Source organism: Apteryx mantelli, chromosome 7 (assembly GCF_036417845.1).
Source record: "Apteryx mantelli isolate bAptMan1 chromosome 7, bAptMan1.hap1, whole genome shotgun sequence".
NCBI classification, from domain to species: domain Eukaryota; kingdom Metazoa; phylum Chordata; class Aves; order Apterygiformes; family Apterygidae; genus Apteryx; species Apteryx mantelli.
The window spans coordinates 8,037,332-8,059,587 of record NC_089984.1 but is presented as its reverse complement, the minus strand read 5'-3'; the positions used below and the strand labels follow the sequence as shown (position 1 = coordinate 8,059,587).

General features: G+C 37.4%; 1 protein-coding gene across 1 annotated transcript in view; it reads right to left on the bottom strand.

Moving 5' to 3' along the window:
* The window catches only part of CTNNA3 (catenin alpha 3), a 586,211-nt gene that overhangs the window by 532,679 nt on the left and 31,276 nt on the right, over positions 1–22,256 (bottom strand). The window contains exons 4-5 of the mRNA XM_013945648.2: positions 20,057–20,223; positions 6,753–6,872 (exon numbers count right to left, since the gene is read on the bottom strand). Coding sequence (XP_013801102.2) covers positions 6,753–6,872; positions 20,057–20,223 — 287 coding nt within the window. The remainder of the gene's footprint in view (positions 1–6,752; positions 6,873–20,056; positions 20,224–22,256) is intronic.

Here is a 22,256-nt window from a genome sequence, read left to right as displayed (position 1 = left end):
AATGCATAAATCAATTAGATTTCTAACTACAAACCAACACTATTGATGGCTGATCTTATGTCAAGAAGAGATAAGAGTTAGAATTCTGGAAATGCACAGAATATTCTTGTTTATAATTTATTTTCGGTATGACTAAATATTAACAAAAGAAAGTAAAAAAGGGGTTTTCCAAGAAGCCTATGGGAATCAAGTGCCTACATCTCCTTAAAAATACTCTAGAGTCAAGTACTTAACTCCCCTAGGATTTATTTGAAAATTCCTAAACCAGAACTCTAACATATGCAGCCCTGCAGAGGAACAGACAGTGGCAAAGCGATAAATACAAAGTAAGCAAACTCACCCATTTATTAATCCAGCTGGCAATTCAAAATGCATAATTCTTCCTTTAATCCTCAAATACACAATTAACAGTTCTATCATTCTTAAATTAAGGCTAGAAGAAATTGTGAATCGTTAGTCACATTCATTGAATAGCACAAGCCCCAAAAATTTCCTTAGCAATTCCTGTCCTTTAATTTGCATCTCAGTTACTGCATGTCTTTCACAGACATGATATACAAAGATATAAAGGCTATAAGTAGCTGTAAACGTACTGCATCTCTTAACCAAACCATCTCAATAGTTAATTTAAAAAAAACATTCATCCGCTCTATAGTTTGAACTTTTCTGACTTACAGCTCTTATCATCCTTCTTTATACTAGAATGAAGACTTGATTAAATACCTCTATTTGTGGTATTTCTAAGCCATAAATTTTTCCAAGAGAAGTTACACCGTCTGAGCTCCTTAAGTTTTCCATCATAATGCATGTTTTCCTGACAACAAATAATCCACCTCTATGCTGACCTCCCTCAATTTTCAGCATCCTTCTTAAAGAGCTTGTTGCACAAAAAGCTCTCTAACAGTTTATAGGTAATAATCTCTTCTGAAAATTTGGCCCCAATTTCTGCAATACAGCACTTTGGTGAACAGATATCATGCTTAACATAATGGCATCTTAAAAACCAAAGTGAATAAGCAAAGTTAGAATAAAAGCGCATTTAATTCATCTAAACAAAGAGAAGTACTGTTTGACTGTAGAAGCAAATACTCATTCCAAAATTAAGAATTCTAAAACGTAAAATCGACCCATATGACCATGAAGACAGCTGCAGTACTGATAATCATGCACTGCTCTCAAGCAAGACAGATCAAGGGCTCTGCTCCATCTTCTGGAAGCATTATTTCCCATATTAAAGTAAATTACTGTGTGCCCCATAAGTTTATCTGATGAAGCCCTTAACAACTTCAGTTTTTTATGCAACTTTTTAAAACATTTTTGCATACAATGATCAGGAAGTAATCCCCAAATGACTTAAAAAAGGAAAACTCATACAGTTTCACATAAATTAAGTCCTTTGACACACAATTGGCCTGAGGGCATAAAATGAAAATCAAATAACTAATCCTTAAATTAATACCACTTTACAATGGGATACTGTTTTCGTGTGTGTGCATGTACTAAATTTCCATTGTCAACTCTTAGATTGCCATATTGCTGGAAACTTCTTGGCAGAAACTGAAAGTCTTTGAATTGCAGCCAGCACCACTACAGGCATCCTAAAGACACTGTTAACACTAAGAACATCAGCAGCAGTAAAAATCTTTGAGTTTAATAGGTGCTAAATAGACTGAACTAGATTATAATTTCATTTTTATTCCAAGTATTTCTCAATGCTCCTTAAATGACCTTACAGTAAGGTTATTATAATGAACAAGCTTAAACCAGTAGTCTTCGAGCTTAACAAGATCTGAACAGTTTTCCTTCAATAGGAAGAGAATCCCATATGAGAAAAGAGGTAATGTGCACTTACTGAAGTAACCCAAGAAAGAGAGTGCTGGGATCTATATCACTAAGTCCCCTCTCATCCCAAAGTGCTTAACTGTTTTGTCTGATCTCATTTCAGAGCCAATAAGAACTACCTATGCTTATCCCATGTAAGCATTTATATTACAGATTTGTGTTAACACTTAGGCTGATGCAAACAATGTTCAGGGTAAAGCCTACTTCACTCTGAAACATTTTAGTAAGTCACAGAGCAAGAGAAGAGTTATACTACTCATTGTTGCAAGGAGCTATTCTTGGTCAGTCAAATATCAGAGATGACAGTCAGTAGCAAGCAAAATTTGTTTTAATTGAAAGGAATTGCCAGACTATCTCCTAGACAAGACAGAAAGTACATTTCTTGTAGACAGGAATTTCCTGGAAGGCTTCAAAATGGGAGACTGGCAATGAACAGATATGCTCAACCAAAATGGATTTCTTTCTAACAGATGCAACCCACTGATAGGCGCCACACAGGCAAGCATGGGACTCATGATGGTGCAGCCCATAGAAGAGGGGTTTTCTTTGGGGTGCTCCCCAAAAGTTTAGGAACCCCAGGTGCACCACGGCTGGAGTCACCACACTGTGGGGTTGCTGTAGCCCTTGGAAGACCCCACGAGCGCTGAGCAAATCTAGTCAGCAAAGGAGAAGTGACACCGCAGACTCACACTGTAAGCATCTAGGTACTGCAGAACTTTGCACTAGGTTATTTTTTGGCCATGCATACTGTTATCTGTTGACCACCCTGTTGACCATGTTGTTGATCACATTGTTATCGGCTGAGGCCACTGGTTCTGTTGTGTAACCATGGTCTGGCACTGTGTGACTGGATAATGAACTAAGCCTGGGAAGGATAAAAGAAAGTAAGTCACATACCTCTGGTGTGGATTTGGACTCACCATCAGTTGGCCTGCGGACCCAACAACCCACCCATCAGCAGAGACTCCCCTAATGCCAACTGGCAGGGAGAACCTGAATCATCTTGGCACATCTTGAGTGTGGTAAGAATAATTCGAGGAAAACTATACCAGAGGGATATCCCATAAGGACAAGCAAAGGGCAAGAACAGTCATTGTACCATGCATCCAAGAACGGTCATTGTACTGTGCATCTGCAGCTTACCCATAGAGCTCTGATATGGGTATTCTATTTTTAGTTCTGTTATATTTCTAGCTTTACTATACTTTTTTAGCTTTCTTACACTTGTAGATTGTCTGGTGTTAATTGTTTAGTGTTGTCCAGCATCCATCATATGTGTAGAACCACTTAGCTCTAATAAATTCTTATATTTGACAAATGACGCTCTCTCAAGTTCAGTGTAGCTAACCCTGGAATCTGAAAGAATCCCAGATGCCCCTCTAGTAGCATGTCACACCCACCCCAGGAGGTGTGCAAAAAGATGAAATCCCTGGTATGTGTCTGTCAGAAAAGTCTTCAGTAAGTTAGAGCAGGGGAGAAAGACGGATGTCTTCGCCTTCCACAAAGTGAGCAACAGAATAATGAGACTATCAAAAAGCAAGTAATTTTCAGCCAGTTTAGCACACTGAAACAGCTCTATGCAGGGTCACACAAATGCTAGGATAGGCAAAACGAAATGCATGGTAACATGAAGCCCAGGCCAGGGCTGAGGGTTGGTCTGCAGCAGCCAGCACTTCAGCTGCAGCAGCCATGCAGCCACAACCTGAATGTGAGCTGATCCTATGCATCTCGTCACCTTCATCTTTTAGGAACATTTGTAGAGGGTCTGCCTATGTTCAGGTGTTGAGTGTAAACATTTTATTTGCATTTTATCTTCCTCTGGCATGATTTAGCCATACTTCCAGGTAACTGGATAATAAAGCATCACTCAGAAAAGGATGGCAAACCTGTAGAGAGGAAGAGATGTCTTCCATTAACCAATATTAAGAAGGAAGTTCTAACATGCGACAATGTATTAGGGAGCAGACTTGAATACTCTGGGAGTTCATCACAGACCATGGTTACAGCAACAACAGCTAGACCTGGCATACAGATGTGATTCAATGCTTCACATTGTGTTTGGGACACAGAAGAATCATGAAGAGCATTACTCAGCCTTCTCAGCCACACCACTGGATGTTATCCATATATTTCAGGCTTGAAACATAGAAGTGTCCTGCTCCAAGAAATTCCCGTCTTCCTCCTCCACAATGACCAAAGTAACCAAAGAAGTTAGGCACTCTGACCAGTTCTACATCAACTCATACTACATCTACTCAGCCTATTTGCAAAATCAGGCTCTGGAAGCTCTGAGAAGTTTGACCAACATATGCTAACAACTTCAGTTTTTTTGTACAAAAGAAAGCCAGAATTGAATTTGTAGGCTCATTGCCCATTTAAAAGAGGCATTTCTGTCAGCAATCTGCCTGCCATCTGAAAATGCAAGAGCTTCTACCTCATTCTGAAAACCGCCACTTAAAAAATGACTTAAAATAAATCAACATCCCCAACATCTTTGTCTCTTGTATACCTCCACCACTCACAGAGAAGGTTTGTTCCATACTTAGAAATCAGAATCAACACAGGTCATTTTAAATATCCTTTAAAAGACAAAGTTGTAATTTTCCATCTGTCCTGAAAACTTCAACACTGAGAAATTACATTGCTATATTGCACTTTATGTCTCATGTCTAAAAAATAAGGGCAGAAGCAGACAACCATATTTCATTCAAAAGCAACAGTCATTACTTGACTATGAAGAACTCTTACTTTACCATGAATGGATTCATACTCATATTGTATACAATTGCTAGTTTTGTCTCCAAACAGATGGAATGACTCAACATTTTGCCAGCAGGGCTATGAATATTTCCTTAATCTAATAGAGCATATAAAATACTATCAATTAAAGGTGGGCCGCTCCACGAACTCAGAAAAAAACATCCCTTAAACTCTGAACAGCTTCAGTTCCAATTTAGGTCTGTGCATGTTCCAAACTAATTAAACCAAACCTTAATCTATCCACAAAAAGATTATTTTCTTTCCCAAGCAGGAAGCAAATCAGAGTGTTTTCTATAGCTGATAGATATGGCAGCTTTTCAAAACTCTCACTCTGCAGATTCTGCAGCAAGTTCTATTGATACTCAATGAGATATTCATCTCAAAACCAGGTAAAAAATACTACTCAGAAAAACACCTCCCCAAACCATAAAACAACTGATCGGGTATACAGTGCAAATTAACTCAGATACAGAGAACATCTCCAATCTCTCTCTTTTTTTTTTTTTTAAAAAAAAAAATTCAGCCTTTGCCTAGTTTATTTTCTTAAAATTTGAATAGCATTTTAGAAGATGTTAGAAACATGCACACCCAAGTAAAAAGTCTGTCTTCTGTTCTGTGATTGAAAGCAGGAAATGATTGTATAGCTAATACACCTTTAGTACTTCCAAATGCAAAAGCTTCTGCCAATGTAGTTCTGTAGAGCAGAAAGATAGCAGAAACAGTATGGGGAGGTATCTGCACACCTTATATCAAATGAGGATGTCAAGATTCTCAAAATGCTTGAAAGTGTCAAGTATTGAGATGGGGAGGGTAGCAAAGACCTGAAAACAGGAGAAAAGATGCCCCACTTAACGTGAAATGTAGTATGTTATTGATGCATAGTCTTCCACAGAACTAGACACGTATCACTTGAAATAACAAGGAATTTTGCAAAGCTATGAGTGAGAATTCAGAGTAAAGCAAGCTATTCCCAGGAAAAATATGGTGAGAGCCTGAGAAGGAATTAATAGAATTAACACTTTTTCTTAGCTCAGAAATGTTCTCCAAGCCCTTACAGATGTGGCATTTATTATGCTTGACATGATTATGTGATTTGATAACACAAACACATTAGAAACTAAAACTTGTATTAGTCACCAGTAGAAACACCATTTTTTGTTGCTGGCAGCCCCATGTCAGAGGACACAAAGAACCACGCCATATCACAACCAGGAAAAGGGCACCCACCACAGTGAATCTCACCCAAGCAAATTGCTCCCTGACCTCCCTAACTCAAGAACAAGACATTCCTGTGTTCAGATACCATCTGCCCCTCAGCCCTTTACTACTTTTCTAACAATCTAATCAATTACCTGATGTAAACATCGACTGGAAGTGAGCGGGCCCCAAGCAAGAGAAGTGTTTGACAACACTGACACCTGGCGACACAATTCAGAAACATATAAAACAAAACACTTCCCCCCACCTCGGCACACACAGCACACAGACGAATTGGAGTTACATTTCTGTGGAAGAGGCAAAGCCTTGTTTCTCCAAGAACACAAAAATAAGTGAAGATCTATTACGAGAACTGACATTTTCACAAAAGCCATGCATAAGTGACAGCAAGTAGGGCTAAGATTATACACATTCTAACAATTAAATTTAACCTTCATCTTGCAAGCATGAGTCAACAAAGACTGCATAAGCTCTTAAGTTTTATGCAATCTAATCTTGTAAGTTCACTCCTAAAGGACAAAACTTTGGTGGTTTGCATGTACAGTCAGTATTTGATTCCATTAACTTCTATGGGATGTAGTTCATTTCTCAGGTCAAAAAATCCAAATATTTTTATGCCCTTTAATCTAAAAAAACCCCCAACATTTTGTTATGGGTTAATGCAACATTTAATGGTCTGCTAAGTTTCACCTACTTGTTTCATGTATCTTTCTCTAAGAGGGACCAATCTGTTCAGAAGTAAAAAAACATGCAGTCCAACATAATTTGCATTAAAAATAATTTCTGCCCTTCCTACTGGCTTATATAACCATATTACATGAAGCATGTAACTGTACTGAAAGAACAATAACTCTGTGAAGTGCATCACTTTTCCCACGTGTTGTTTTTATACCCAGTATTCCATGTCTTCCTACCAAGTTTCCTTTTCCTACCTGTTGACGTTTGTATGCCAAATAATCAAGATTTTCCAGATCTTTTCGAAACTTCTGATAGGTTTTCTGCAGATCAGCTTTACTGGATACATTTCTTAGCGATTCAAATGTTCTTTGAAACTGTGATGGGACAGAAGAAACATTGTCATTCACACAGTTGTTGTACTTGTTGCTGTATTAGGATTTTATTCTATTAAATACTAATATTATGGAGCTGCATTATCTCCTAGTATACCATCTTCTGGACATGAACACATGCTTGCAATTTTGTTTTGAAATCAATTCCAGAATTCAAAGCATAATACATATGCCCTATCTAATTAAATTAAATCCTCTAATTAACTTCATAGATCAGACTTACATAAAACACAACATTAGCAACCATGCCAGTCTCCAAAGGTTGATCTTTTCCCATGTCATGCTATAGTAAATTACAGTAAATTATCAAGCTAATTTACTTAAGAGTAATTCGTAAAACTGAAGACACCTTGGGCAAAGTACTCACATCTTGCAGGAAAGCTCTGACAAGCTTAATTACACTTTGTTTTAGATCTAACCTTAAAATTTAATACTTATTTCATATGTACACCATTATTAAAAATGCTACTGGTACTTTTTCAAAGAGAATAACAATATCAATCCAACTGTAGGGAATTATAATAGAAAGGCTAAGATGGTGTGAAAGGAGAATGAAGGGGAACATCTGGGTGTGGAGGCATCAAAAGGAACACACAGCAGGGAAATGGCTCTCAGAATAGCCTATGTTAATGGCACCCAGATTAGCTGATCATAAAGACCCCTGCACATCTATCTGCAGTAGGCATGACTGCATTGACACACAGAATTGGAGCCAGAAATAGTGATGATGCCTGATAACTCACAGAGGCAGGTCAGGTTGGAGACACTGATGACCATTAGCTCCAAAATGATACAGAAAGGCTTTTCTGAAACCTGCACAGGATCGCCAATCTAAGAACAACCCAAGAGACAGGAGGAGGACTTGACAGCTGGTGTCTCCTGCCCCCCTCGCCATCAAAACAGATCCTGGGCCTAACACCTGGATGCAACCATGATGGTGCCCAACTGTTGGATGGACTCCTTGGACACAACACATTCTGGTGCTGGTGAAGAGGGCTGTGACAGTGAGCAAGTGAAACTTGTTTTGTTTCTGTTTTCATTTTAAATGAAATAGCATTCTCCTCCTTTAAGTTCCGGCATGGATATTTGGTACATTGTCGATACAATGTTGCAAAAGTATTTCCTACACAATTTCCTGAGTTTATAAAATACTAGCAAGATAGAAACACTTGCATAAGAAAGATTGCAGCTAAACAAAAATCAAAAGCATTTACAAATTCAATTTTTATGAAGGTTCTTTTTCTAGAAGATATACTTCAGATTACTCTCAACCTTAAAACATATTTTTACTTTCCCACGTATTACATGCTCATAGCATAGTTACTGCATCCTAACTGAAACCAGTATGTAACTGATGCTAAACGGGGGGGGGGGGGGGAAGCAGTATGAAGACTGCATTTGAACAATTTACACAAATAAATCAGCACATTTTAAAAGAAGGTGGAGAGAAAATATGAATTGGTTTACTGATTAAAAAAATTAAACACACTCAGCCACATTTCTTCCAGTAAGTGAACCAAAACACAAACAGGTTAAATGGTCTTAAATGGTCCGATCTTGCATCAACAAGTGTGTATAACTGATTTGGCAAGCACTTCAGGGGCTAGTACGTGATGATCCAAAAGATGAAATACATTTTATACCTCTTCAACTGACTATGAAATGATGCACAGAGAAGGAAATGGCTTTCCCATCACTCTGATACTCACCCATGTCTGAGATCTAAAACAGGAGACTAAAGTCAGTCAGTCCTGCATTAGGGAATCTGAACTGTAACTCTTGACAAGGTTGGATATCTGATTTTACTACAGCTTCCTGCTTACCTTCAGCAAATCACTTGACTTTTTCTGTTTCCTCATCTGTAAATATTCTTCTTCACCTCTCAAGTATGTGATAGTTGTAGGGTGTTTGTAAAGTGGTATACTGTTTTCTTTTTTTCTTTTTTTTCCCTGCTCCTATGGTTCATTTTTCCAAATCAATGATTGTAGTTTTAGAAAGGGTGTAGAATTGGGAAAACAAACAATAGGAGCAGAAAAAAAATGGAAAAAAAATCTTCACTCATCTTCAGTCTTTCTTTAAAACCTGACAACAGAATTGGCAGCCAGTGCTGACTGCAGATGTGGATTGCTCCACAGTATGACTCTTGTTATGTGGGCATTTGACCGACATCAAGCCCAAGTTGTATATGCTGCTTAATAGCCACTAGGTAATTTCCCTTTGGGATAACAGACAACTGGATTTCAGCTGGCAATTTACAACAGACAGATATACATCCTGGATTCTTCAGGCAAGTTACCACGTCTTGCTTTCCATATGTTTTGCAGCCTTTATTTCACAAACTTACTCGTCTCGTAACTGAGAAACAAGATAAGCCAGCGATCCATTTGTAATTTATCTTACCATTCCTGATTCCAGGGTCTATCAACACCACTGAAGGTTAACTGGAGACTTTCCAGTAGCAGTTGAAATGTTTGCTACTGAAAAATAAAAGGAAGCTTTCCCACCTGAAGCAGACTGCACTGAATTTTGTAACAACATGGGTGAGAGAACATAAGCATTGAGACAAAATTGAGAAACTCTTTATTCCTTTCTGTTTAACTTCATTATTTTCCACCTTTTGTAGGATCTGTTGTTTTCTAACTTTACCTCTGCTAGAGCTACTTTGAAAGCCTTGAATTTGCAATACTTTCACAGATTCATACTCCAGGGGTGTTCCATAAGCATTGGTGGAAGCGATTTATTTACAACATTTTGCAGGCCAGATCTGAGTACCGTTTAAGTGGAACAAAAGCTATCCATAATGCTCCCTCTTCACAAATATGTAAGATACTGCTCATATCTACATAAGTTCAGCATGTACCTCAACTCCAAACTTTAACACACTTCAAGAAATTACCCCGATATTTCCACACTTTGTTATGGCACTGAGTAATACGGAGAAGAGGCCTTTAATGATTCCCAAACTCACTCTAAGTGGACATAAGGTGCACTCTTTTTTGAGCACTATTTCTTTCATCAACACATTAGACTACAACAAATAGTACATGTAGTAGAATCATCGTCCTATTATGGATTTACTTAATCCTATAGCTCCAATTCTTCCTTTGACAGGAACTCTACTGACAAGCTCACATACCTCCTTATGTCCTGAAGCAAACCAAACATCAATAATAATGCATTTGGCTCTCTGGAAAGAGATAACAGTATAGGAACCAGCAAGTGAGGCTGAGTAAAAACAAATCAAATGTGTAACTGTAAGGATAACATACTTGAATAAAATAGATGGGTCAGAAGTAGTCACAAGAGCTGCCCCACTTGGAAAAAGTGTTTCTTTAGATGTGGAGGAGGAAAAAAAAAATTTTTTTTTTAATTTAACTCAAAAATAAATAAAAAACGAGTTAGTTTTAAGAAAAGGAACAGACACATGTTCTTTTCACTGCCATCAGTATGAATTCAGAATAATCTGCTTTGGACATATAAAGGTTATCAGAACGTTTTTAAACTTAAAACCCACATCTGGATCTTTCTGTATCATTCTGCTACTCTTGTGAACCCTCATTTTTAGATGAGGGAAAAGAAAACTTTCACAAAGTTTTTTGTCTAGAAATGAAAAGAAATATTAGTGCTCCATAACTACTTCCTCTTTTCCTCTCTTTCACTGATAACCCAATGTAAATAATGCTAAAAAAGAATCCCCAGCAGCTCATTTTTTTGCCTGTTACTTTTTCAGAGTACATTGATCACCGTTTCTGGAAGCCGAGAAGCAGCAATCATTTACTACTTTGTTCTCTGTGGCACTACTGGATGAATACCTGGACTGATTTTTCCTCTAAGGAAAGCCTGACTGCAAGTAGAGAAGGAATGTCAGCATTTCAGTGATTCTGAAGAGCTTCTACTATTTGTCAAGTTACCATAGATACCTTCATAGCATAGATACAGCATAGATAAATTTGTAACTTTTCAAAACACAAGCTCTTCTACCAATTAAGCTCATGAACTTTACAGCATTCCTTCTGTAATAAAAAACAACAATCGTAAAACTTGAGCCAAGTACCCTGGCACTAAAGAACACAAGGTGGATATCACATCAGAATGTATGAACTGAGCAGGCACTGTCAAGACATTGCTGGATGAAAGCTGAATGCTTACCTAACAGCAAACGCACGCATGATGGGGGCCTCAGATTAAGTAGAGGAATTTCCACAGTCCCATTTCAGGTATCTTGAAGCAACAAATACCACCCACAATTTTGAAAGTGATGAAGACCCAAAATGTGGATGGACTGGAAAAAGGTTATTAATATGGCCTCTTTTTAAGTATAATCCCCCTGATTAGTATGGTACAATCCTGCAATTTCCTCTCAGGTAGTGATCATGGTTCCATCTAATTAATAAGTAGTTCTGTAAGCCTCAGGTCCAAATTTCCTATATATGGTCTTAAAAATACTTTTCTATAAATATTATCACACAGTTGATTCATTATAACATCAAAAACGAAATGTGAGCTCTAACTGAAGTTTCTCCTACAGTCAAACTATTCATAATGGCCATCTGAGAATCCTCTGGTGTCTCTGTAAGCTCATGATGTAGTTTTTTTTCCTGAAGTAGAGGTTTTTTTCTCCACTATCCATCTGCCTGTTTTCAGGAATCTTGGGACTTCTGCTCTTCTGTTGAATGTGATGAAAATTAGGCAATGGGTTCAAAGAGAAGAGGCTGAGGTATAAACAGAGTGGTTTCTGATAGGAAACCAGACTAAATTTTGATACTTAAGTTAGGATTTACTATGTTTGATCTTTATTGAGATTAATTTCTTCAGCTCCATAAAGACTGTAAAAAGCCCCTACATGTTGTAGCCTAGCTCTGCGTTCTTCTGAAAAAGGTTAATTTAATTGTTTACTATTGCTGCCTTGTTCAGCTGTTGCAAGCAAGCTGATTCATAATATGAGCATTTGTGGAATAAGTAATGGAATTAAAGGCAGTTGCTGTCTGATTTTGTAAGGCCTAATTTAATTCTCTCATTTTGATAATGTTACTCTGCAACCACAGTTAGTAGCATCCTTTCTGGAATCCCAAGGAAATAGCTTCTGCACTAGAAAAGTTTGAGCTTGTTTGGTTTGGTCTGAGGTTTTGGCTGGTTCAAGTCAATATCTCACTTGGCTCTGAAGCATCCTGATCTAGGATTTGGCTCAGGCCACATTCTTGCAAAGCACACAAATACAAGGTGGACTAGATTCACTCCAATTTTAACAGGATTTCCTTGACAAGCCTGGGAACCTCAATATGGGCAATGAAAATTAATGGCCTACTGACATCTAGACAGAAGGACAGGCCACAGAAACATCAGATCATAAATACTTAGTGCCATGTTCTTCATTGCTTACAATTTGGAGATGTAGGAGGAGACATCACTAAACATGGAGCACAAAATCTTATTCCTGGTCAATCTCAGTAGAAACAGATAGGGGAGGCAGCAGATACTGCTTCTTCGGTTTGTGAATGACGTTATTTGACAAACCACATAGCTAGGTTCCTAAGCAAGTGACATTAAAGCTAAGATATAACAGTGACACGATCAACTGGTCCACTACACATCCTTTACTTGCTGTCATTCTATATGCGTAGTTCAGATTCAGTGCCAATTCTGCAAAAGCCAGTCTGCCATTTAAGAATAAGGAGAAATTGCTCTTTTCTGATTTGTCTAGAGCAGGAGTAGTGAAAAAGCCCTTGCCATTCAAAATATCAGTATCATCTTTCACTATGCAGGGCAGGAAAATAGCATTGAACTATTATATTCATTTGGAAAATACTTCTCTTTCTTTTAATATGGATGAATAGGAGTTGAATTAAGCATGAGAAACAAATCTAATCTCCATCCTGACATAAGGAAGCAGTTCATTTAAAAAATACCTTCCTGTTTTAATATGTACTGCTGCTTTAAAAAACTAAATTACATTAAATGTACTATTTTAAATCACCAAGACAGATGGCCAAAAGAACCAATAAAAAACCTCTCTCAAATTCCAACTACTGAACACACATTTATGAAAAATAGTTGCTCTTCCAATATTTTGCTCTAATGGAATGGGCTCAGACTTGCCTCTTTAGAGAGGTTTATGGAGAGGACGTCCCACAGCCTCCTCTATTCAGGAAATATCAGATGATTTGGCTCTCATTTTAAGAAGGTCTGAAGATGTGCATTTAAAATATAAAGCAGATGCTGTTTGTTTTGCAAGCATTTCATTTCTGCCTCCCAAAACAAAGGCAAGTTATGAAATGCTATGAAATAAATTTCTCTGGATCAGAATGATCTGCACATGCTTGAGATACAAATAATTGTTGACCAGATGAACCACTGTACATTATACTGGCTTCATTATTATACTACCAATACATAATCTGATAAAAGAAACTGAATTTCCAAGGTCATTTTACCAACCTAGAATTTGCCTTCCAAGATTATTGCTCATAGGAGGAAATTTCAGTGTGTCACTTCAGTGTTATTCTCCTTTAACCACTGCACTTCAATGCAAGTCAGTGTTGCTAATAACCACTCGGAAAGAAACAATTTAGCAATGGTACTTTTTGGTGATGTGTTCAAAGATGATCTACCTCAACAGAGTCCTAGGCCCTGATTAGAACTTGCAGACATCTACATAGTCCAAATAATAATTAAAACAGTTGTCTGCTTTTTAATAACCCACTTTCCAACTTTTTCAAAATAACTTTCAAACCTCTTCATTACCAGACATAATACTGATTTCTTAAACTCAGCTGTACTTCTGGCTTTTAATATATTTCCTGCTAACCTATTCTATAAATCACCTTTACACCACAGTTCTTCCTAAGCCTTATGCTTACAGCTTTCTTCATTTGGAAATTATATCATAGCTTTTTGATTACTTATTTTTATTAAAAAACATAGTTCAGGTACATAAATATCTTTCATAATGTTAAAAATATCTGCAGACCAACCCAGACAAAAATCCCCCTTTTTATTTAAAACACCCTCACACACCTTATACCTGGGCTGTGTAAACAGTTTATATAAAGCTTAGAACCATGTGAGTCCAGATAAACTTGCATTCATTGCTCTTTTCTCTGTTTTGTGAACCTGACATGATGCAGCTTATATTCCATCTCAGACAATCGAACAGATACCACTGTTGCCTAAATCAGTTTTTTCCAGGCTCTAGGAATCTTTCCTTTGATTCTTTTCTTCATCAGAAAAAAGCCAATATCCACCTTTCCCAGGTGTATGTACCTGCCCAACCCCCAGTTTTCAAGAGGTGTTAAAACTAGCTCCCCCCACAGCAGGGATTTTTAGAGGGCAACCTATTGTTTTCTGTTGCTTTCCCTTCCTTTTGCTAGAGTGTATGTAGATGGACATGATTCGCCTTTGCTATTATGACCCACGACCCTCTGCTAAAAAGAAGGTGGCTGAGCAGCAGGGAGGAAGGCTGCACATTTACTTGCCCTGTCATCACTAAGACTGCAGTGAGGGTCTGCTCCTACTGTACTCTGAATCAGGTGGACCTTCTGGAAGACATGGGAATTACTCATCCTCTCTCAAATCTACTGAGCAAGCTTTGCTCATGGAGACCTTTCTAGAATACTGGGTAGAACAGGAAAAAAAGAGGCAGCAGAGAGGGCACCTACAGCAGAAGTCAAACTAGGAAATTCCTGAGAAGTAGGAATTCAGGAGGGGGCAGACCCACACCTAAGTGTTAGATATCACAACAAAGAAAGTTTTCAATGCACATAAAGAAACCAGGAAGCCACTGAGAGATGCTGAACAAGACTGAAGGGAAGGCTCTACACTACAAAGAAGCGGAGATTGGATTTGTTTTCAAGCCTTTTCATTTAAGTGTGTTTTTATCCCAGCAGTTTTGTTCTTTCTCTTCAAAATATAGCTACTGTCTTCCATTTGGTGTTTCTGTATTCTGGTAAAACAGGTTTGGGAGCCTTTGGGTTTGCTCACTTCAAAGAAATTCTGGAGCAGTAGTACCTGAAGCTCTCTAGCCAATTAGGGTCCCTTCAAAGCCATGTTTCTACCTGGCAAGAAAAGGATGATGTTCTTTCTTCAGTGATTCCCATACTAAGAGCAAAACCAGAGATGTTACATAAACAGTACTGCAGTCACTGGGGAGACCATTCCCTAGCAACAGTTTGTAGAAGAAGAGAGTCGGTAAGCATATTGCTGTTTCAAGGGAAGCCTTAGGGGTTGTAAAGCCCTGAGTCACTAGGGAGTTATCAAGTAGCACAGTCAAGGGGCCACTGTACCAGGAACAGAAGTGCATCCAGGCTCCTATGGCACTAGAGAGGATGCTCACTTTGAAAAACCCAGTTCTTTAAGTAATTGTTAAGAGCTGCTTCTCTTGTCACTTATTGCACAATAAAGACTGCTACAGAATTTGCGGAGTGCAACGAAAAACACTGAAGACTGAATCACAAATTCCACGCATTCCACAAGGCATATACTGACCTCAGAATAGCAGCAAGAATCCATTTCTGCTGGCTGATCAGAAAACAAAGATCAGCATTAATCAAAGGGGAAGCCAAATCCTCTCTCGAACACTCCCGTAAACCTTTTAACATCCCTTATTTTCAGAGACTTCTCTTAAAACAGGCATGACCCATGCTCACTGAAGTCAATGGGAAGATTGTGATCATTTTCAGTTTTACAACCTGTGCTTGTACCCCAGGGTAGCCCACTTTTTTTTTTTTTTTTAAATGTTATACTGCATGATACCACAGTATCGAAATAGTCAGAAAGGAATGTGGAGAGCAAGTCACTAAATTCTAGTTAGAGCAAAGTTATGCAAGTCAAACTGAATACTTAAACCTGAACCATAGGTAAGCCTGAGATGACTTATCTCTCTTCTTTTATGTAACCATCCTGTCACATAAATCTTTCCCTTGCTCAAAAAAAATTTAATGCTGATGTATTCTCTGCAGGGAAAGCAGGAACAGACAGCACTATGCCCACAGAGGCCCAAGTTCCAAGTTGCTTCTTATCTGTAGCCATTCCCACTTCTTTTTTCCTGGCAAGAATTTTAAATAACTCCAAGCAAGTGTTTTATAACAATCACTGTCTAAGGAGTTTATGAAAAATATGAAGACTTAAACTGTAAATCTACAAACATGACAAGGAGGGAAAAAAGGCAGATAAAACATGTTGGTTCAGCACAATCTGAAACACATTAGAGAAAGACATGCTGTCAATGCTCTCTGAATGAAATTCTCAGAACTTGTTACCTTCTTGCTTTCTCCTCCAATCAATAAATTCACAAGCAATTCCATTAGTCTGTTAATTCACTTAAATAATATTGAGCATCACCAACCATAATGAATAAGGCTGATATTACAGCTCTGAATCAAGAATGTGATTCACGAGATAGCCCTTTGCCTGACTACATTTCTCACAACTTAGTTTTATGATTAGGGACTTCAAACTCTATAAAAAGTATGGGAGATCAGATACAGGCAGCTGTTTATTTAAACTCCTCCCTTTTTAAAAAATTCTAAGTTGTTTAAAGAAACAAACCTTCCTTGTCAATGTGATATATTCCATTTTCTCAGTCAACACTAATTAAAATGAGCTTGCTGTTTGCACTGCACCATCATATCTGTTGTAAGGCTGCAAACTCCATGAACAGCTAAAAACATACTATGCCAGAATATCATCAGTCACTGAGAACCTGTGCTAACTTCTAACATGCATTATTTGATATTTACTTTGTTGGGTGAAGATTCTACAGAATGAAGAAAAGAATTGAAATTCTCCCTTTCCATCTTATTAGTGAAATTTCGAAACTCATGTTAAATTCAATTATTTTCCTGAAGCACCTAGTTATTCACAATGGTATGTTTTTGGACAATATTTCACATGGAGTGAAATTCCTGCCAGGTTTATCAAATTCTTCCAAACAGACCCAACATTTCTAGTTAAAACATTACATTTCAATACTTTCATCACAAAATATTTGTTTGATTCAGCATTATATTCTCTTTTATAGTAATATTTTATTATTTAAAAGTCAAAAAAATCCCAAGTCTAAGCAAAATGAACAGAAAAGACAACACTCTCTTATAGAGCATGTGAACTGGAAGGAGGTATTTTGGGATTCATTTTTTTCCTTGATATACTTAGAATGACAGATGCAACAGATAACACTATTAGAGGATTTATGTGACAGCTAGTCACATTGTCATTGTTTCCTTTCTATATTTACTCCATGATTACAGAATGAAATTAAAGTTTAATGACCTAGACTGCATTCTGTCAGTACTAGTAAGTGTGGAAATACTGCCTGCATGAACCCATTTTTATCCAAGAAAAAACAGGTCTAAAACGTTTTGGATGACAGTGTTGTAATTAGATAGTTTTACTGAATGAGCAAGACGAAACTTCCAGCAACCCTCAATGAATGGGTGTGAAAGTAACAGCCACATTAATAGGTAATCCCCAGACAATACTTTCACATCGCATAAGATTGAATTAACACTTTACAAATGGTCTTTGATAATGCTGGACCACTTTCTTTCATTTTATATATATAAACAAGAAACTTCCTTGGTTAGAATTTTCATTTCATTTATTTTAATTCATTATACAATTTTTTGGTTATAATTGTTTTCATTTTTAGAGTTAATTTTGGTTCAGTCCTTTAAACTTCTTGCTTTTATTCGATGAAAATTACAGAATTCAGAGTTATGGAAATAAAAGGCAATGAAATTTCTCATCTCTTCTCAAATGATTAGTAACAGCTGTACCGTTCAGCTCTTTGTGAAGAAGAGGATAAAATGGTACAAGTATTCATATTTTAGAACAAGTTCAAAGAAATACTGCTAAAGGCTTATTTAAAGAGAATTGTATTTTCAAGTGATATGAACTTGCAAACATTCAGAATATCAAAGCTGATACAGCAAAGACAAGGTCTACTTTCTACACTGCAGCCACTATGTGGATACAACTCAGAGCAGGTCCACATTTAAGAAAAACAGAATTCCTAAGGGAGTTCTAAATTATAACAATTAAAGTTAGGGACTTTGAAAAGAGCAAAGTCAGGACTCATTAAATATTTTAATTGTATTTGAATCTGGCTCAGTTGGCTGTGACCAAAAGCTGTTATCATTTGAAGGACGTTCAGTAGCATATTATGAAATTATTTTATATTCTAAACCCATTTTCTAATTAATTGATGTCAACATAAAAAGACACCATTACAGCTAGTACCATTGTTGGCAAGTTCGACAACCAGGGCAGACACCAGATAGACATGGAAAATGTACTATCTTCCTCCAGGACAAAGCTAAGCCTTCTTACGTGGGTATTTTGGGGAGTTTCATGCCACGATTTAATTTCTTCTAACAATTAATTGAGGAATTCAATTCTCAGTCCTATCCAGGGAACTAAATTTAAGTATGGAAGAGGAAGATAGTTTAATTGCACTCCTTGAAGGGTTTGAGTTTTTCCAGATGATTCTTTGCATTCTTTTACGATTACTAATTATTGTTACATTTCATTTTCAAAAGAAAAAAGTGAATTATAGGGTTATGCAGAAATACTGAAACTCTAAGAAAGAAAACTATCCAGTTTTAACACTCTCATATGTAAAATATAATGAAAGCATTTTAAAAGGGTGCATCTAGGATTATGAAAATACTTCTGTAAAAATGTGATGGGCTACTGATGGAAAAATCACATAATTTAAGAAAAATTTCCACAAACACTACAAGAGACACATGCCACTCCTTTTACAAATGATGAATTTCATATGCATATAACAACATAGAAGCTTCTGCATGCCAGTGGTTCATTTAGCCTGTGCTGCATTTCCAACAGCTGGATGTTTCAAACAAAGCACTGAAATCCATACAGCACTGTTTTGTTATGAAATACCATAGGACAAAGAAAATTTCTTCCTACTCTTATTTAGAGCCAAATTTTCATTCCCCTGTCCTCAGCAAAACGGACTTGCTTCACAATGGTCCCCTTTAAATCAGCATGTCCCCTTGTGGTATGAGGTATTATCCAAAGAAAAGTCACACTGATTATCTACCTCTGCCCTGAAACATTAAGAAGTCAACAGATCCTGGAATTTTTTTTATCAGTCTGTCTCACATTACTGAAGATACTAGGAAAAAAGGGAACAAAAATAAAACAATTCCTTGCTCTTCCCAGCGAAGACACATAATGAATTGAATGCAGTAAACAGCCAGAGAGAAAACTCTGACCATAAAAACATGTTTAAACAGAGACATGATGCTGCTAGCAATGTTAAAATCACACTGTTCAAGAAAGGAAGGAAATCTGCTCACATGAGACACTATTGTTGACACTGAAGAAACTTTAGTTTATGCAGACAGGCAGGCATTCTGATGTTGTCTAATTCAGCAAAAGTGGCACAACCACGCATTAGTTTCATACGGGAATAGAAGCAGGAGACCATCCCTTCTGTATAAAGGGAGCCAGAAAAAAAGAGAAATGGCCCAAACTTAGCACTATTACAATATGGACTACCAAAACACATTATTCTCTTGACTGAAAAAATCAAGTGGCTTTAAAGCGTACTTTCTGTTGACCAGTTTTTAAAGGTTTGCCTAGATTAGGGCTTTTTAGCCTTTTCTGGCTGTAGGGTATGGACATATAGTTGGAGCTGGGGAGTTACTGGAGGCCTCACATACCCCCTCCCTCACCTTTCAGCTGCTATCTAACATAAACTGACTTGAATACAGTGATAGATAGATCCTTAACCCGCTCAGTTCTTTCCCTCCCTTAATATCCACATAAGAATCCACCTTTAAACTCTACAAACAAATTATTCCCTACTACTGCCAGAAATATCAAGATGGTATCATGCATAAATAGCTATACAACAATTCAAGTAAGAAACTAGGAAATGAGAAATAAAGGAAGGTAAAATATAATCCTAGGGATAACAATCTTCTTCCCCAGATCAAATCTGTTAAGTTTAGAAGTAGAAAGCTTTTTCTGATATATTCTACAAACCTAGTCTAGAGTCTACACTTCTACCAATTGCCAAGATGCTACATGTATGAGATCTGCAACTCCCAAGTACAAAAAAAAAATTTCAAGGCAGAAGGAGCCATAAGCAGACACTTCTCTGGCTAAAGAGAGCCTCATTTAAGTCCAGTTTTACTCACCACAGTTAAATGTTCCAACAGGTATGCCACATCAACCATGTCTGCCAGAATAAGAAGCCTCGTCACAGCTGCAAGCAGAGATCGTGCTGCTTGGACAACAGCTTGCCTCTTGGGTAGGTAGCAGGGATCACTGGTAAACTCCTCCGCTGATACCTTTAAGGCTTGACCTGCAAGATAAAGACAAATTCCCTTAAAATACCTTGTAACACTCAGGGAAAAAACAGTTAAAACTCAATTAGTTATTTGGCAAATCAAAAGTATTACCAATAGAACTAGCATATTTTTATTGCCTTCATGCTTTGAAATGTGGGGTAATTATTGCAGATCAAGCAGAATATTCTATACTTTGAGTGATGTTTCCTTTCTGTTCTTCTGAATCATTTAATTCTGAAATAATTCCTTTGGCAATCATACTCTTAACTGGACACAAGGAGGCCAGAGATGCTATGTTAAACTTTTCTAGTCGCTGCTTTTTATATTACTATGTACTTCTTGTCTCTACTATTAAATAATTCTTGGCCACAGGAGGGAATCAAGTATTGTTCTTCTCATTATAAATGTAAGTTAATGGAATGAAAATCTCACATGCCCCGACATCTGATTCCAAAACATGTGAAATCTAGGCAACAAAGCTAGCAACCATGCCTGTACATAACAACATACTGCTCTTCAACACGAAGTTTTGCAAACCAGACTTAAATGAGTGTCATGTTCCTGACAGCAGCCACTCTGTGCAGAAAATCAAACTTCAAGGACAGAATCCTAAGATCTTGGGTTCAAACCCATCTAATAGCACAAACAAGAAGGCCCTACCTATGCAACTAATAAGACTGTTTTCACTTTTCCTCTTTAAACAGATCATTTATTCAATTACATGCACATTCAAAATAAAATCACTATTAATAAGCAGCAGAAGCATCTTTATCTTAAGTTAACTGTATGCATTCTGCAAATCTTATCATCTGTTGTCCAGATAGTCAAGTCTCTCAAGCTGAGAAAAACCCAGACCAACTTCATCTCAACAACATCCGCTTTCATTGAATACCCCTTCAGATGGAAGCCTCATTTTGCTAAAGCATTTCAGAATACTGAAGTTCAAGTTATGTTGCGCAAATAAAACCGTACAGCAGGACACTTCCGTGCAAGAAAATTGAGAGAAACGTAGGTGTGAGGCAAACTTCAAATTACCACACCCGTGCAGACAAATCAATCTGATAGGTGTTATTACATCATTTCTCAAAGGTACTTCCCAGCTAAATACAAAATGCAGTATCATCGCAGGTAGTGCAGGGCTGGCCAGGTTGCTCCAAGAGTCCCAAGAAGATTTAGCACATTGCAGCAAGTGCTCTTTATCACCCATGGGAAATCCTTCTTAGTGTACAGACATGCTTGGGAGACGCAACAAGGACCAGTTGCCACCCTTCTCCTTTGGAGGAAGCGAAGGTTTGTGTAGCACTTTAAAATCACAGAAGAAGGCATGAAATGGTCTTATCAAGGCTGGCATTTTTATCAATTTCTCCCAAGCTAGCATGATGTGTTTCTGCTAATGTGAGCAACAATGAAAAAAACAATGACAAACAGCTGAGTTCACTTTCATCATTCTGTCACCTAGACTTATGCTGAGAAAAAAATGCCATCAAACTCATTTCTAAAAGCATTGCAAACTCTATTATCACCTTGCTGGTTGTGGCACAACCCTGAGAAAACTGACTCTCTAAAAACACTGGAAAACTCCTGCTGCACAAGTACAAATGGCTAAAATAAATGGTTGGCCCAACTCTCTACAACAGCTTGAAAACCGAAGATGGATGCAAAGTAATAAAGTGAATAGTTTCTGCCATGCTAAAATTAGACAACATCATCAGTAAACGTAGCAATTAAAAGATTCACGAAGCCAGCTCTTCATATGTTGACAACTGCCTGCTTATCTTAAATTTGTCCTGTGTTTTGGATGCAACAATAAATAAAAACACAACATTTAAATTTGGATATTGCTCCAGAGTTAAATCCTGTGTTTCTTATGCAATATTCTTCCTACCTACATCTATATTATCTAAGTCGTGATATAAGGGATACATTTTTCCAAGCAGTCAATTGTACCACAGATGTTTTCCATAGAGAAGGTCAGAGTGCAGGAACATGCATGGTTTTTGTTGCTCTTGTCTACAAACTCTGAACAAAACTAAGGACAGAATATTGC